At 39.3% G+C, this 16,800-nt stretch overlaps 1 protein-coding gene across 4 annotated transcripts in view; it reads left to right on the forward strand.

Annotated features, from left to right (window-relative positions):
- RAP1GDS1 (Rap1 GTPase-GDP dissociation stimulator 1) overlaps positions 1-16,800 on the forward strand; it is a 94,634-nt gene extending 77,834 nt beyond the window's left edge. For all 4 annotated transcript variants that reach the window (XM_071555888.1, XM_071555889.1, XM_071555891.1 and 1 more), the window contains 9 exons: positions 1,854-1,979; positions 4,669-4,812; positions 5,080-5,211; positions 5,612-5,746; positions 7,314-7,439; positions 8,419-8,558; positions 11,446-11,572; positions 13,006-13,134; positions 16,115-16,800. In XM_071555888.1, the coding sequence (XP_071411989.1) occupies positions 1,854-1,979; positions 4,669-4,812; positions 5,080-5,211; positions 5,612-5,746; positions 7,314-7,439; positions 8,419-8,558; positions 11,446-11,572; positions 13,006-13,134; positions 16,115-16,242 (1,187 nt within the window). In that variant the 3' untranslated portion in view covers positions 16,243-16,800. The remainder of the gene's footprint in view (positions 1-1,853; positions 1,980-4,668; positions 4,813-5,079; positions 5,212-5,611; positions 5,747-7,313; positions 7,440-8,418; positions 8,559-11,445; positions 11,573-13,005; positions 13,135-16,114) is intronic.

A 16,800-nucleotide genomic window follows, 5' to 3' on the forward strand; every position in this document is an offset into this window, starting at 1 on the left:
ATTTGTAGGAATTTCAGTTACAACTTCATTTAAATTGAAGTTTGTAGCCCTGCTTTGATCCAATCCCTTTGCAAGTGGATTAGTTTTCACTGGAATTTAACCAAGTGTAAATCAACAAGTTGTTATGGCCTGTGTTTTACTATCACTTGTGGTTTAAATGGCTGTTCTTTTGCTAACCTATTTGGTGAAATTTTAGTGTTATGGGTTGGGGTTTTTTTGCACTGGAATGCAGTAATTTAGCAGTTACGATATCATCCTGTATTTCTAAGAATATTCAGCAGTTTGAAACATGAAAAATATATTTCCAGGTTTGTAGTATTTAGTGGCCTGATATCATAGATTTCAAGGCCAGACAGAATATCATGTTATCCCATGCAGTCTGATCATACACATAATACATTCAGTTACAGCAGGCAAATCTTAACAACTCAAAACCAGAAAGAGGCATCAAAATAGCACTAAATAACAGATCAGAGGTCTTCAAGATGGACACTATGTACTGTGCACAGCAGAAGGTATAAGAGCCATACACTGAAAATTCTAGTGCTTAAATGCAACTAAACCCACAAGGATAGTTAATATAACAAATGGTAGTTTCACTGAGAACTACATTTCCTTTCCCTCTTTGGAAAGACCCAACTCTGTCCTGTTGAGTAACAGGAGCCATACGAAAGAAGCAGCTGCTTCTATTCCTGTTTGGATATGCTGAAAAGGTGCTCGTTCTTTAAGATTGGCACAAAATTAATGTAGTTTCTAATATTATAATCTCCCTTAAGCAATAGCTTGGTCAATCTCACTGTAACTGTGTTATTTTATTTTGCCTTGTAACTTCAGGGAATTTTTTGGTGGAGTTGTGATTTTTCATCACTTAGGAGACATCTACATTGTCCAGTTGCCTTGAAAAGCATTATCTGTCTCTTATTCTGTGTCAAAGCAGGGCACAAACCAATAAAGCAAGTGATGAATCTGCTTTTAAAAATACTGGAAATATCAAAAATCCATTTAGAATATGCTATGCAACTGTATATAGTGAGAGAAAACAATAGTGGGATGTGCACAAAAGGGCCTAGGTCTGCAGTTCATGCTTTTCTCAAGTCCTTGGGGTCAATTCTACATTAAAATAACCCCTAACCATCTGCCAGAGCAAAGGTGCTGGAAGGTTTTCTAACTACAGATGGCCCTCAGGAGGTGGCAACTGGAGACTGCAGAACACCAGCCCTACCACCTGTATCCCTTGTAATGCTGCCAGTGAGGAGAATTATGATACAGGCAATGGAGTAAGAGGTGCTTTTGTTGCACATTGGAAGATCTGCTGGCTAATCTCCTGGTAGGAAGTTTGCCCATCTGTAAAGCTGCTTTATCCTCTCTGTGCTGTGTGAGATGGCCCAGCAACAGCCACACAGAGGTTTCAAAGGAAATGCCACCATCATGACACCCTGTAAATGTGAAAACATTCAGTGTGAATGTTCATCTCTCCCATAGAAAATGCAGAATATAACCTGCTCTGCTTCCTGTTAAGATGAGGGAAATCCAAGACTTAATTTATATTTTTGTAGTGTTATTATTTCTATAGCTACCTTTACATTTTGTTGGGCAAAACTGGTCCCAGCAGCCTTGATCATGTATTTATATAGTTTTAACAGCCTTAATCATAATAAATTCAGGTCAGCACATTTATCTTAAAGTGTTAGACATTTTTCATTTTGTGGCAAGCACGAGACTATTGTTCTTGCTTGTGAACAACACCTTTAGTCATCTTACTGAATAAACCTGGTAACAAAAAGAAAAGAAATAGTCCTACCTTTTGATGTGATTTGTTTACTTCATACTGAATTTTTCTTTTTGCTTCACAGAGTCAAGTAAGGAGCAGTTTGCCTACACAAACATTGCTGAAGAGCTTGTGAAACTGTTCAAGAAGCAAATAGAACATGATAAAAAAGAGATGATTTTTGAAGTTCTGGCTCCCCTGGCAGAAAACGGTGAGAATATTTTTTTACTTACACTATTTGTACTCATTCCCTTTTGTGTATTTTGGTGTATCAGTGTCTTTTTCCAGGACTAAATGCAGAGTAACTGGCTGCTTTGTTCAGAAGCCACCATGGCTGATCCTTGTGATGGTAGTTTTGTGCAAAGTGAATAGGTCTTAATTGTCAAACATATGACAGGAGATAACAAATTGCCAATGCTAATTCTGTCTCTGATTCACTCTGTATATGATTATGATGTACTTTATTTCTCTGTGCCCACAGTGGGAATATCCAAAGCTGTTTTTTAGAGGGCTTTACAACATTTGTCAGCAAATGCTGGCTCAAGTGTTCACAGACAATTGCAGCACCAGGACATCATTTCTTGGAATCACAGAGCCACTGGCAGTTCCATTTCCTATGGACATTATTTTTCCTAGGGGTGTTAATTGCAGAGCTAAGAGCTGGAAACTCTCCCTTTACTGTTCATTCAGAGACCATAGGAATTTAATTTGGGTGTTTGGTGGCATATATTATGGTAGCCCCAGGAGTCTGATTCACTGCTCAAACCAGAGCAGGAAGTGATGTAAGTCTGGTCACCCCTCTGGGATGCTCCTCCCAAAGGAGCAAAGGATCACACAAGGGTGGTTTGTACAATGTGTCATCTGCCCTCAGTGGAATTAAAGAAATGAGTGAACAAGTGGAGCTGGACTGAAGTGGGAAACAGTTCTGAGTAAGAAAGATATCACAGTATATGATGGTTCTATAACCTCGTTTTAACCACCTCAGCATTAAAGCTTGTTTGAATTGAATAAATTATTAGGTAGAATGGCAAACTCTAAAGATTTAGGTTTTATTCTATTTTGTTGTACATATACACGCAATGTGTATCTGTTTTACATTGTATAAATTAAGATAAACTTTTAATTTAAAAAGTTATTTTGACTTTTATTTTATGTGGTATGGGAAATAATTTCCTTTTTTCAGTTCTAAAACTGCACATTTTTTCCACAATATATTCATTTATTATATAATAACTAGTGAGTTGCTCTGAGATATTCCACAGAGACTGACATGGAATAGGGTTCAACTTTTTTTGTGTTTGACATATTTCAGTCCAAATGCTTAATTTTTCTTAGACTATGTTTTTAGTTGCAGTAAGATTTGAGAAGTTCACTGCTGCTGCCCATAACTCAGATGCTTCATGTTAAGAGGTACTCAGCTGAACATTTCTACTGTGAATTCAAGGTATACTTAAATGAGTTCACTGTGCTGGTATTATTTAGGTGCTTTTGGTTGTAGATAATTAGCAATAGGGCTGAAGGAAAAAAACAACTAAAGTATTTTCTGAGTCTAGATTTTGGTTCTCTAAGTGATTTAAACGCTTTTTTTATTTAGCTGTTGATAAAGCACAGTGGTGTGGCAGTTGCAATTTCAAATAATCTACAACCCAGTATTCTGGAACTAAGGAAATTCTCTATTTTTTAAAGTACCTCAGTGCAAAAGTGCCTATCTAAAAAAAATCCCAACTTGTTATTTTGCATTCCTTAACAAAGTTCATGAGAAGGTCAGCTGCTCTTAGAGGAACAATGAATTTTACTCAGGCAAGACACCAAGTGACACCAGGAAACTGAGAGTCAGGCACTTCCTTCACCAGAGGCAGAACACACTTCCTCTCCCATCTGTGGCTTGTAAACTATATGAAAAAATATTTCCAAAGCTTTGGCATTTACAAATATTTTAACTTGGGTTAAACAGCTTATTGTTAAAATACCATTTCATGTAGAAAGTTGAGAGAAATCCATTTCTTTGCACACTTCTGCAGAGCTTTGTGACTGTGTTTTCCATAACCAACGTGTAAAAACTACCAGAATCACTTTCATGTATGAAAAGACCTAACAACAGCATCAGACAACCTGCCATTCCCTCTTAACAGAGAGAGTTTAGGCATGTAAAGGATATTCTCAGCTCCAAGTTCACAGGGAAGTATCTTTTGAAGATTTTGTTGTTGTAGAAACAAGATAAAAAATATTTTTCCCAGGTTCTGTGTTACCACCTGAAAACATATTTATTACCTTCTTGAGCCTTGTTTCCAATAACAACTAAGAAATGAGTTTGCCTCATCAATTTCCATTTTTTTTTCAATCACAACAAACTTCCCTCCCAGTCTTTTGGATCTGGCCTTACTGTACTCCTCCTGCAGCCCTTTCAATGAATGGCCGAAACGTCTCAGCTGAAAGAAATTGCTTGCTCTAAGATTTCATCAAAAAGTTCAGTATTTTATACTTGTTTGTCTCAGTGAAGTCAGTAGCACTTCTGTACATGAAATAGAGTAAGAAACCCTAAGTTTGTTCTGCAGCACAGTCCAAAGTCTTTGGAAAGCACGAACACAGTGCAGTCTTTATGAATCTGCTGTGTCATGACTGAGGTGCCAGAAGTTTGCTGTAGGGAAATACCCTCGTTTTTGAGAAGTGAAGAGTTCCAGACAGCTTCAGTGTATGGCTGTGCTCTAAGGGCAGTCCAGAGAGCACCTGTTGGGTGAGTTAACAGAAATTGGCCCTAAGAATTTCAAATAAAAAGTTGCAGTTTTAGGTACACAAACTGACAGTGAAACCATTGACATTGTGACTTCTTCTCATGGTCTGTCCTGCGTATGTGTGCAATAGATGTAATTAAAATCCTGATTCTGACTCCTGTTGTTCAGATGTCATTAAACTGCAGCTGGTTGAAGCAGGCTTGGTGGAGTGCCTACTAGAGATCGTCCAGAAGACTGTGGACAGTGACAAAGAGGATGATATTGCAGAGCTTAAAACAGCTTCTGATCTTATGGTTTTGTTATTGCTTGGAGGTAAGTATGGAATGTCACTGTCTTCTGCAAAGCAATAGCACATACTTGTGATGCTGTTTGGCTTCTGAATTTCACTATTTATTAACTTCCTAAATAACCTAAAGGGCCTGCTACCCACCAGGCAAGCACTTAAGAGGTCATATTTTGTCCCTCATCCCACTGCAGGACTGGACTAATTGTAGTGGAACCACAAGAGCTATACAAATATAAGGAGAAGTCTCCCTAACACTTTTTTGGTTTGCTGACTGTCTGTGCTTTTTACCCCAGATGAATCCATGCAGAAGTTATTTGAAGGAGGAAAAGGCAGTGTGTTCCAAAGAGTGCTTTCATGGATTCCTTCCAACAGTCATCAGCTACAGCTTGCAGGAGCACTGGCTATTGCAAATTTTGCCAGAAATGGTAAGAACATGCCATAATAGCTTATGTAAATTTATGTGTGCCCTTCTATCATGCTCTGTCTGCCCAGCTACAAACAAAAACTGTGTCACAGTAAAGCTGGTGTTTATACAGCAACATCAGTAGTTTTATACTTTACAATCCTGAAAAGCATTAAGCCTACTTCAAAAATGCTGTTTTGCATTTGTAGACACATAGGGGATTTCTGCCTTCTTTAGTATTTCTTCTGTCACTCTTCTAAGTTTTTCATGAGGACTGCAACTGCCACTGATGATGGTGGCCAAGTTCTAAAGGTTGAAATCTAGAAAGGAGCAAGGAAATAACCCTTCCATTTGTAAGAGACTATCATAAAAATCTCAGTAATAATCTTCCATTCACAAGTGACTTGTCTCATCTTGTGCAGACGGAAACTGCATCCATATGGTGGATAATGGCATAGTTCAAAAGCTGATGGATCTGCTAGACAGACATGTGGAGGATGGAAATGTAACGGTGCAGCATGCTGCTCTGAGCGCACTCAGAAACCTGGCTATTCCTGGTGAGCCTCTCTGCACATTGCTAACTACCCAAAGGGGAAATTCTGGTCTCTCATGGCACCCCTGGAATGAGGGTGTGAGAACTGACTGAGTCCCAGAGGCAGGTCACACTGCTGCTTTTCATTCTGGCCTATCCTTGCTTTTGTGTTTGTTGCACAGCAGTTGAGACAAGCAGTTCAAAATACATCACAGGCCTAGTGACTGTCCTTTGCCACTTTGATCCCAGAGTATCCCCCACCAAGGAAAGAGCAGCTTTATAGAAGGCAGGGAGGTGAGGAGGCCTTGGATATGATTTCTCAATCCTTTTTGTCCAGAGCAGTGCATTATGGGGTTTTTTGGTTGCTTCATTTGGGGAACTGTCTCACAGCTGAGGGTCCCCACCAGGGAACAGTGCCCACTTTGTTGAAACAATACATCTTACTGTAACTTCCCAAAGCTTTGAAAATGGCCAAATTAGAGTTGGAAGTAAACTGTTAGAATAGCCAGCCTATTGCAATTAGTTACTGTTTCTAGGCACTGAACTGAATGCTAATTTTGTCATTTTTAATAGCTTAATTGGTATGACTTTTGATTAGCCAAGCATAAAAGGTAGAGCACACATGCATAAAACCCAAAGCTTTCTTGTGCCAACCCAAAAATAAGTCTTTCATCCATTTAAGCTTATTTTACTATTTTCTGTCTTGAGAAACCATAACTTTTTAGAAATGATCATGCATACATAACTAAACTCACTCAGCTTTAGTGGTATGCAGGTTGCTTACCTTTCTCAGGTGAGTCACTGTTCTCACCTCCATCAGCCGGCAGCTTCCCTGTGGCCTGTGCTCTAGGGTGTCTGCCAGACACCAACATAAGCTTCCCTGTACAATGTTACAGGAAAAGGAGCAAGTAATAACTGACCTCAGTGATGAGCTGCTTGTTGAAACACTGCTTTGAATATCAAATAAGTACTTTTTTCTAAGTACACTACTGGGCAAGGTTTGCGCCTTAAATACGTTTCAGATTGCTCTGTGAAAGTGCAGAACGTAGACTAGTGGAGGGGATAAAAGAGAGGCCGAGGGAGGGTAGAGGGCAATAAAAGGACTACAGACTCCAGATCTGTTGGGCCAGTGTTGTTTTTATGAAGTATTGAAACTGGCTAAGAGGTTATTCTGCTAATTAGATGCTTTAGTTCCTTTGCCTATGAGAAATAGAAGTGTTGTTGGGACTCACGGAAGCTTCCTTATAATTTGGGGTGCAAGTATTACCATGGGCTTCTACCTGATGCATTTTGTGGAAGATGCCTTTTCTAGACCAGGTGGAGAAGTCTAGGCCTGAGTCTGTGTTCAGGCTAAACACTAAAAATCAGACATGCATGGTAGGAAAAAAAGCACTTAATTTCACAGCTGTGCCTTAGGAACCGTGACATTTTTCCTTAACACATTATCACCAGCACACGCTCTTGTTAGTGAAGTCTGTGCTCACAACCTATTTTTCAAACCATGTCTGAAACTTTCCTTCAAGACCATCTTGGAAATAAACTGCATCTCCAGAAATGTTCTTGAGATCAATCCCTGTTCTTTATTCATGCAGTTGTAAATAAGGCTAAGATGCTATCAGCTGGCGTTGCAGAAGCTGTATTGAAATTTCTCAGATCGGAGATGCCCCCTGTTCAGTTCAAGCTGCTGGGAACATTAAGAATGTTAATAGATGCACAAGGTAAAAATAAACTGTTCTCTATGTTAAGTGATTCTCTTTGGTTCAGTCTGTGATATGCTGCCAAGATTCTTAAAAGAGAGAAGCAGAGAGTTTTTTAAATTTTATTCCTGAAGTCTTGGAATAAATCTGATGCATATGCAAAGGGAGAGGAATGTGGGTTGATTTTTTTTTTTTCAGAACTCCTAAACTGACTACTAGGGACCCTCCAAATAGGTGTCACATTTTTATTTACTTTTGAACTTCTTTACACTGTCACGTTACAAATATGTAGTGAGGTGTGTTTTAAGCAACCACTCCCGTTCTGCTGTTCACTTACCACATTTCCTGCCTGTACCTCACTCCTTGGAACAGGCTAATACTCTATTAATTGACTGTAATTTCAAAAAGAACAAGAACCTTTTAGTTGACACCTTGTTCCAAGATGAGGATTTATAAAATCAGCAGTCTGCTAAAAACCACAATTAGTTAACAATGTAAATTAGCTGCGTGTTTATTTTTGACCCAGTCCTGCAAATTTTTCCTAAGATGCACTCTAGTTCTAGCAAAGCAATTAGATGTGAAACAGAAATTCCTTGCAGGAACTTACATGACTTAGCCTATCAAACCGAGTCTAACTGACCACAGAGCTCCCATCTGGTAGAGGTCCCTCATGGTTGTAAATTTTTGAGCTACCTCACAGCTCACCTGGTGGGGTAACATCACCTGTATTTTCCCTGCTCTTAGTCAATGCACAAGCCTCATTAACTGGGCTGATAAGGTGTTTTCAAAAACTGGATTATGAATGTCCTGTGTATTTTGTTTCCGTTTTTACTGGCTTTACTTGCTTCAGCACAATTCTAGACTTTTCCCACTGTTTTTAGTGCAAGCTAGTGAAGTTCTACTAACGCCTTCCAGTTAGTAACTTTCAGCTTGTTTTTCTAGCACTTACTTAAAAAATGTGACAACTTTTTTGTTTGTTGTTGGCTCCGGCATCGTGTAGCAGAAGCAGCTGAACAGCTGGGCAAAAATGTAAAACTGGTGGAACGGTTGGTGGAGTGGTGTGAAGCCAAGGATCACGCAGGTGTGATGGGAGAGTCCAACAGACTACTTTCTGCACTTATACGACACAGCAAATCAAAAGTAAGTTTAGTGGTGGAAAAGTTCAGCTTGTAATAAGTAAGTTACCTCTGCACTTGCTGTCAGTAGCTGATCCTTCAGCCATGCTGGGTGTTTGCATGTTACATTTTTGCCCAAGTCTTGACTTATTTTTATCTTGAATGGATCTTGCAGAAGTTCAGCATGGCATATTTTCCATGTTTTAGTGATGTTATATATGAAGAATAATTGAGCTCACTTGCTATGAATTTGCTATATATTTATCTAAAAATGAGATCCAGAAATAGTCTGTCCCCCTGCTCTTCATGTAGCATATTTCTGTCATAAGATTCTGATGGATCATTAGAAATGATAATTTATCCCAAATTCTAACAACAGTTTGCTTGTACATGGCAAAAGGTATGATACTAAGAGAAACTTGTATGTCCATCCTATCACTTTCAATACCTTTCAATCAGATATCTTTACCTAAGCAGTCCAAGTCATTGTTCAGAGGAGTTATTAGGCAAAACGCAGCCATAGAAGGGACAAATGCATCTGCTCTGGAGACAGCTATTTCAGGCTCAGAGGCTCAGACTTCCTTTAGCCTGTTCACTGACACAAACACAGGCTGCATTACTGAGCTTAAATAAATAGCAAGTGTGATTTGGAGAACTCCGACTGCAGCAGTGACCTCTTCATTCATGCATGGCATTTACAGAGCGAAAAACAGAGTGTGGGCCTGATCTATACCAAGCCTCTCCAAGAACAAATCAACAGGCTTTACAGGGATTTAAATCTTTTCTGGTCTCTAATATTACTGTCTCTGTCTAATTCACGTTCTCCATTTTATGTTCAGCCTCTAAAACTGATCAGGTTTCATTTCTCTGAGTCCTCATTCTTTTCTGCACACCCCCACCAGCAATCCCCAATATGTATGGATGGCAAATGCCGCCACAGATGCAAGATTTTATTAATACTCTCTACAGGAAAACACAATTCATTTCTAAATACAGAGACACTACTAAGGGCATCAGTTTTAATATAGAAGGTAACAGAATTCCCACAGGTGAATTAATTTGTGTGTCATTTATGTACTCATAGACAAAACTTGATGGGAAGAGGAAAACAGAGCTGAGGGAGTGGTTTTTTTAAGCTTTTGCTGCCCTCTAGGTTTGAATGTGAGTACAGCTGTGTATGGTTCTTTACAGCGTGTCAGATTTGAATCTGGCTTTTATCTTTAAAGGATTTGTGGTAATATTTAGAAAGGCAACAGAAATTTAGCGTTTTAGTTTTGGCCATTCTAAAAACTGGAGTAGGTACTTGTGGTACTTGTAGGTACTTACAGCCACACTACCACCAAACCTGTTGGCTGTCATCTATTTTGCCTTTTAAATGGCAATGTTCCCCTACAAAATAAAAAAAATTTGTATCAAAGGTGCTGATTGCATCTTAAGGCTTATATAGCCAAAATTCTACAGCAATTCAAACAGAACTTAGCAGTTCCTAGATTGTCTAAACGTCTCTAACCTACTTTAGGTTTCCACCAGAAAATAACAAATAATAAAACACATCATTGCAAGTACAGAAAAATATAAAAATACTTAAATGCTTGCATACATTATGTCATTCAGGAAGAAAAAAAAATGGGGTTAAATGTGATATACCTGAGTTACTAGGCTGTAACTTGTGCCACTAGCATCTTCAGTGTGATTATCTAAAAATATTTCAGTTTTCAAGGATTGTGACTAGATTGTATCTGTTTCCTTGCATAAACAATGCCACTGCAAAGCCTGTGCAAGCACTGGAACATAATTCAGTCTCAACACAAGTGCCATGTTATTCAGCTTGTGGCTGGAGTTAGAAATGGATGTATGCTTTAAATGGAAATTCAACACATGGATTAATATTTAAATCAGATTCCTGTTGAATGCTATTTCAAAACTTTGTGCACCCACAGAACAAATAAAAAATAATAAAACCCAAACCATATTCCCTTGAATAGTTCCCTTTTAGCATGCCAAGTTACCTGATTTTTCATGCAAACATTTTGCAAGTATTTTTGGGACATAAAATGCTGAAAACATTAAGTGCAAAATCACTTTTTAAATTATAACTAACAAGTATCTGCAGAGACCAGAAATCTTTATTCATCCTTTGTCACATAAGGTAAGCTGGATCAAATTTCAGACTTGAAAACAGAATCCCAGCTGTGTATTTTTGAACTGCCTTAGGGACATTTAACCCAGTTAACATTTTAATTTCCTACCAGGCAGCAGTACTAGGCAACAATTCATTTTAATGGCTGCTTTAGAACAGAAACCAGCACATTGGTATCCCATACCTACCCCTTCCTTACCTGCTTTGCATTTGAAGGAAAATTCCCCCATATTTAAGAGTCTGCTGCTCATTATCCTGCTCATTTTTAAATACATCTTTTGAAGTACACCATTTCTGTTACATAGTAAGGTGTAATAGTTGTGATCTCACCTCTCTGAACATTTTAAATACATTCTGAAAATTCATGGAGAGATGAAGGATTTAATATCATTATTAAAACTACATTCCTGTGTTTCTTTATCCCAAATATGTGGTTCACTGGGGCCTTTGAACACCTCAGTGCTTGGTGTTTGATGGCACATCGTGAGAAGTTGAGTTACACTGTGTAACCTGGAAAAGTTAGTTATGTGTGTCTTAACTTAGTCATGGGGTTACCTGGCTTGGTTTAACACATTGTGTCTTACAACTGCAGAGTAGGAACAGATAATTTGTAGGCCTACATTCGTGCATATTTATTTATAAAGTGATTCTATGTGCATAAAGCCAATGAGTATCCCTACCCAAAGATAACAGCCTCCGTGTCAATTTCTTTATGTGATACAGTTTGTATGCAATGCAGAATGTTTTTTTATCTTTGTATTGTTTATTTTAGGATGTAATTAGGACCATTGTACAGAGTGGTGGCATCAAGCATTTAGTAACCATGGCGACCAGCGAACACGTAATAATGCAGAACGAAGCTCTTGTTGCACTGGCATTAATAGCAGCGTTAGAGTTAGGTGAGTATCCCAGCAGTTCACTCCACCTGTGTCCTGTCCAGTCTGTGCCCGAGAGAAGCCACAGGAAAGTTGTGGACATTTCTTTGGCAATGTGGAACGGCCTCCTCCTTCCACCTGCCTTTGGGTAGCACATAATACATGGCAGATCCCACAGACACAGGCAGGCCATCCTGTTGTGCAGAAAACTGGAGACTGGTAGTTACACAGTATCTGCTCCATCATTCTGGGAGGCGATGACATGAGCTACAAAGGCCCTTCAACTTAACTTTCAGATTTTCGGTAAAACCCAGAAGAAGGTGAGCAGACTTTACAATGGAGAATATATGAGCTGACTACATTCCTACACTGGAATGGTCACAAAATCACAGAAGACTCTGAGCTGGAAGGAACCCACAAGGATCAAGTCCAACTCTTAAGTGAATGGCCCATGCAGGGATTGAACACAACCTGTGCATTATCACTACCATGCTCTAACTAGCTGAGCTGATGAAAATAAAGCTTCCACTTACCTAATTAGTAAGGGCCAGAGAACATACAGAGGTGGAAAATGTCCCCAAAATGTCTTCATTAAGTTCCACAGAAATAGGTGCAAGAGTTGCCATATGAAGGCAGAGATGATTACATGGCTTGACCTGCACTAGTAGTACCTCAGCTTTCCAAACAGAAGGGTAAATGCCTAACAGAGGTTTTGTTTATCCTTGCTTATTAACTAAGATAAGGAACTAAACAAACAATATTACTTACTTTTGCCCTTGATTTCATCTCTTGCCGCCATTTGTGTACTGCAGGAATGCTCTGTTCGGCTTCCAAATCACTGCCAATATATCAGGGAATTGTTTTAAATAAAAGGAAAGATGTTCCTATTCACGTGAATCATCTAAGTCTCTTTGTCTTGTCTTCAGGCATTTAAAGGCTAAGCCTGAATTCAATACCTAATGTTTTAGAAAGCTGCAGAGGTAATAACACACACTGTAATCTTGAAAAGTTTTTCACAGCCTTTATAATGGACCCTGAGCTCTCTATACCATGGAATCAAAAACTACACAATCATATATTTACTCAGACAGGATTTCCAAAAGCAAATTCTGACAATATAAGTCTTGAAAACAGAACTATCAGGTATCAGCCTAAATAAGTAGAAAGCCTGGTGGCTTTTCCATTATCCATTAGCTCAATACACATTTAAGACTGGATTTTGTCATTAAACTCTGACTGTCCTTTCAAGCAGTTAGGCAACTTTATATTTTTATAGCAAGAGCTGTGATTCCTGTCATCATACCATCAAATATGTACATCAGTTTAATACCAATGAGTTATGTACCACAGCACCACTTCCACTCCAGTGAGAGATCAGTGTTTCGATAAATAGCTAACACAGGGAAGCATCAAAGCAAGCGGCACTTACAGACTTAAAAATTTTCACTTTATTTCAGTCACTGCTGAGAAGGATCTTGAAAATGCTCAGCTTGTTCAGATTCTACACAGACTGCTCTCAGACGACAGGAGTGCTCCAGAAATAAAATACAACTCCATGGTGCTGATCTGTGCTCTTATAGGATCTGGTGAGTATTCAGGAGAGGCTGCTTCCCGAGATTTATGTATGCAAACTTAAGTTTGCTCCTACGGCCTGAACATAGAGCAAGCACAAACACTGAGACTGGTCTTCTGTTCACAAGGAATGTACACAGAAAGGTTCCATTTACTATGACACTTCCTTGATACTGTTTATTTATAGTGTCAAGAAAGAGGCTGTTAAATCGGTTTTGGATATTAACTGCAGAAAATGGACTCTGGCTTCTGCAGGATGCAGCTAGCTCAAACTTTGATAGGAAAAAAATGAAAGGCATTTAAAACTGTACAATATCAGGTTGTCTTTGCAATTATGCAGATAACAAGAACTTTATTTTCATCTTTAGCTACAAGTTCCCTGCAATTAATGTGTGATGGTGCTTTGGGAAGGATCCTCACTAGGAAGTGTCTTTCCCTTGGCAGCCCTTGTGTAGAAGGAGAACAAATTTCATTCCAATAAGGTTTCAGGCAATGACAGACAACTAAGATGACAAAGAACTGAATTAAGTACAGAAAGGTGGAAACTCAGAGCCTGTCTGCACCTGACTTGCCAAGTGTGAAATAACTGAAGGTTCTCCAGAGATGAGTTTACAGCAATGCAGTTTAGTTCATTAGAAGTTACCATAGCTAAGCATGTGCTGTCTCTGTAAATAGAGATGCTTTTTTTCTTGAACAGAGTTCACCATGCTTACTGCTAGTGTAATTCTGATAATCCATGCACGTGAGTGCTCTATTACAGCCATCTTACAGAAACAAATACTTAGTTTTAGAGAATATACACACCTGAGTGTGCAAAGATTGTGCTCAAAATTTGCTAACAAGACTCAGCTCCCAGTAAGCATTCACTTTAATGTTAAGACATGTAAATTTAGTTGTTACTCACAATTTTCTAGAGCCATTTCAGGGTTGGAATTATCCATCCATTTTAGAGCAGAATTCTTTTGCTAAAGGTACCCATTCAGCATCACTGTGACATTCTTGTGTGTATTCCTATCTGCTTCCAGCTGAAATACTCATCTTCAGAAATTCTGCCTGACAGTTGCATTTTCCCTTCCTTGAGTCTTTTCACCTGCAAGACTGACAGGGATATTTAAAGTCAAATACCTGTCTCTCTAGTCCACCAGAATACAGGCAAATCTTACATTAGGGAAGGTTCTCTAGAGTTATCTGACCATCAGAGTGTGCCCCCACACTACAAGCTCTGCCTGGACATGAGGCTGCTCCTTACCCAGCTCCCAGAGAACAGACAGCACATTACTGCACTATGCAGCTGTGAAGTTTAGGCCCTGCACTTGACTGACCCAGTGTTCTGCCCTGCTTCCTAATGAACAGACCTGTGTAAAATCAGTGAGGACACAAGAATAACAACTGAGCAACCCTGGTATTAACTTTTAACTTAGCTTTTTTGTTTGTTTGGGGGGGGGGGGGGTGTTTGTTTGTTTGTTTGATGTTTTTTACTGTTTTAACCAAGGAGACAAATGTTATCTACATGGGAAAATACTAACGTACACAGCCTGTTGCCCATCAGGACTCACAGGTTCTTTTCCACAGAGCTGCTTTCCAGCAGGGCAGCCTCCAGTCTGTGCTGATGCAGGACCCTGCATTTGCCTCTGCTGAACTTTAGACTCTGTTAAGCTGTAAATAGATATCTATTTACATGTGATTCTTGCCATCTGGAAGTTTCTCTTGCAACTGAGTGAATGGACAGAGAAAATGAGGACAATGGAAAATGGAAGAATGATCAAAAAAGCAAAGCATTCACAGCTAGCACAGTGTCTTCTGTCTCTGGGAACCTGGATATTATCAGCCACTGTAAAGCCCAGTAAAATGCCTGCTTAAAAATGTTGATATCTCAGAAGAAAAAGAAAATGCTTACAAAGCATAACCACCCCAACAGCTTCCCTGACATCACTCTGTACATATAGGTTCCCAGGTGCACAGCAGTGTGAGAGTTCCCAGTTCTTACATGGTAGGGGTTAAACTGCATGAAAAACTGAAAATTTGTGAACAAGAAAGTAGGTAGGGATGGAAACAAATGTCAAAGTTGCCTGTTAAAAAAAAAACAAAACTAAATAGCATAGCATACAACATAGCTATCTGCAACTGGTGGTTGAGTTTTCTCCTGGAAATTCAGGGATCAGGCCCAAGACAGCACATGGAAACAAAAATATATGTAAGTATTTGTTGAAGATACATGTTGTAGGTATATGTTGTAGGTATTTGTTTGCGTGGGATTTCACTAGAGTTGCCTGAACTGGGCATGAAACAAAACCAACTTCTTTGGATCAAAAGTGTGAGATTTTTTTATTAAAGGGCTTTGAGAAAACTCATTCAATTTCTTAAAAAATTGCTTAATTTTATGAGTGTCTCCCAACCTCTCCTTATTAATATATAAAGTACCATGCAATCCAGGATCAGAGTCATTAGTTTTGAGTAAAACGTAAGCGCTGTCTCCATATGCAGAGCACTGGGCAATGCTCTGTGCGTTGTGTTTGCATAACTTCAGAGCTGAGCTGTGAATGGACAGCAGTGACCAGGTGGTGACACATCCATTAAAGACATTCCTCCCCACCCAACCAGTAAGAGCTAGTACCCACAAATGATGCACTGAGTCTGCCAAGGCCACCTCACTTGCTCAGGCTGGTTTAAAGGATAAAGCAAAAAAATGTTAGCACTAAAAATATTTCCAAAGCCTCTGCTTTAGAAGGCAATCCAGGTGGGAGTTCTTAATTGCTCTGCAGCAGTTTCATCATTCATTCATGTCTGAAATCCATGGAGTTCGTGTGTGTCCCACACCCTGAAGAGTTTTCTCTCCCTCCTCAAAAGCAATTAAAAAAAAGTAAATAACCAGATTATGTGTACACACAGAGTTGTGTGTTTATATGCGTACAGGGTTCAGTAGAAAAGTTTCTCACAGTTTTCTGTTCTTCTGCCTGTCTCATACAAAGCACTGTTTAATATTTCCTTTTCCAGAGCCTCTTCAAAAAGAAGTGCAGAGCATGGCGTTTCTAGAAGTCATATCAAAACTCCGCAGCCATGAGAACAAAACTGTTGCCCAGCAGGCCTCTCTAACAGAGCAGAGACTTGCTGTAGAAAGCTGAGGAAGGTCTTGTTTCCAGTGCATCCCAACACAGATTTCACCTTTGTCCTCCGTCCTGCTGCCGCTCCTGCTATGTTTTCCACTGTATCACTCGTGCATGCGTGTAACGTTCCCACACAAATTGATGAACTGCTGTAGGTACCCGTCCAAAAAGGTTTCTACAAATTCATAGGTGGTGTTAACATGAACCTGTCTCCACTCGTAACTGTTCTACTTGTATTCTTGTTGCTTGGGCCACATAGTAGAATGTGCATGTTGTAGTCCTATGATGATGTAGAAGTGGTACTACACAACTGACTCTTTCCTCATGCCCCCTAACTGCATAACAGTGTACTACTAAATTAGGGACAATACGAGATGCAGCAAGTCCAGACTAGTGTGCTAACTATAGGATTAAGAAGTAAATCTAGCTCAAATTTTGGTGCTTTGGAGATTAAGGTTTGAATGCAATGTACTGCTGCTCATTCACTGGTCTTGCCTATTAATGTCAAACTTGTGGTACCTAGAGGTAACAAATAAAAATTTCAGTGCTCTCACTTTACCCTGTGGTTTGTCCTCT

Source organism: Pithys albifrons, chromosome 5 (genome assembly GCF_047495875.1).
Source record: "Pithys albifrons albifrons isolate INPA30051 chromosome 5, PitAlb_v1, whole genome shotgun sequence".
Lineage (NCBI taxonomy): Eukaryota > Metazoa > Chordata > Aves > Passeriformes > Thamnophilidae > Pithys > Pithys albifrons.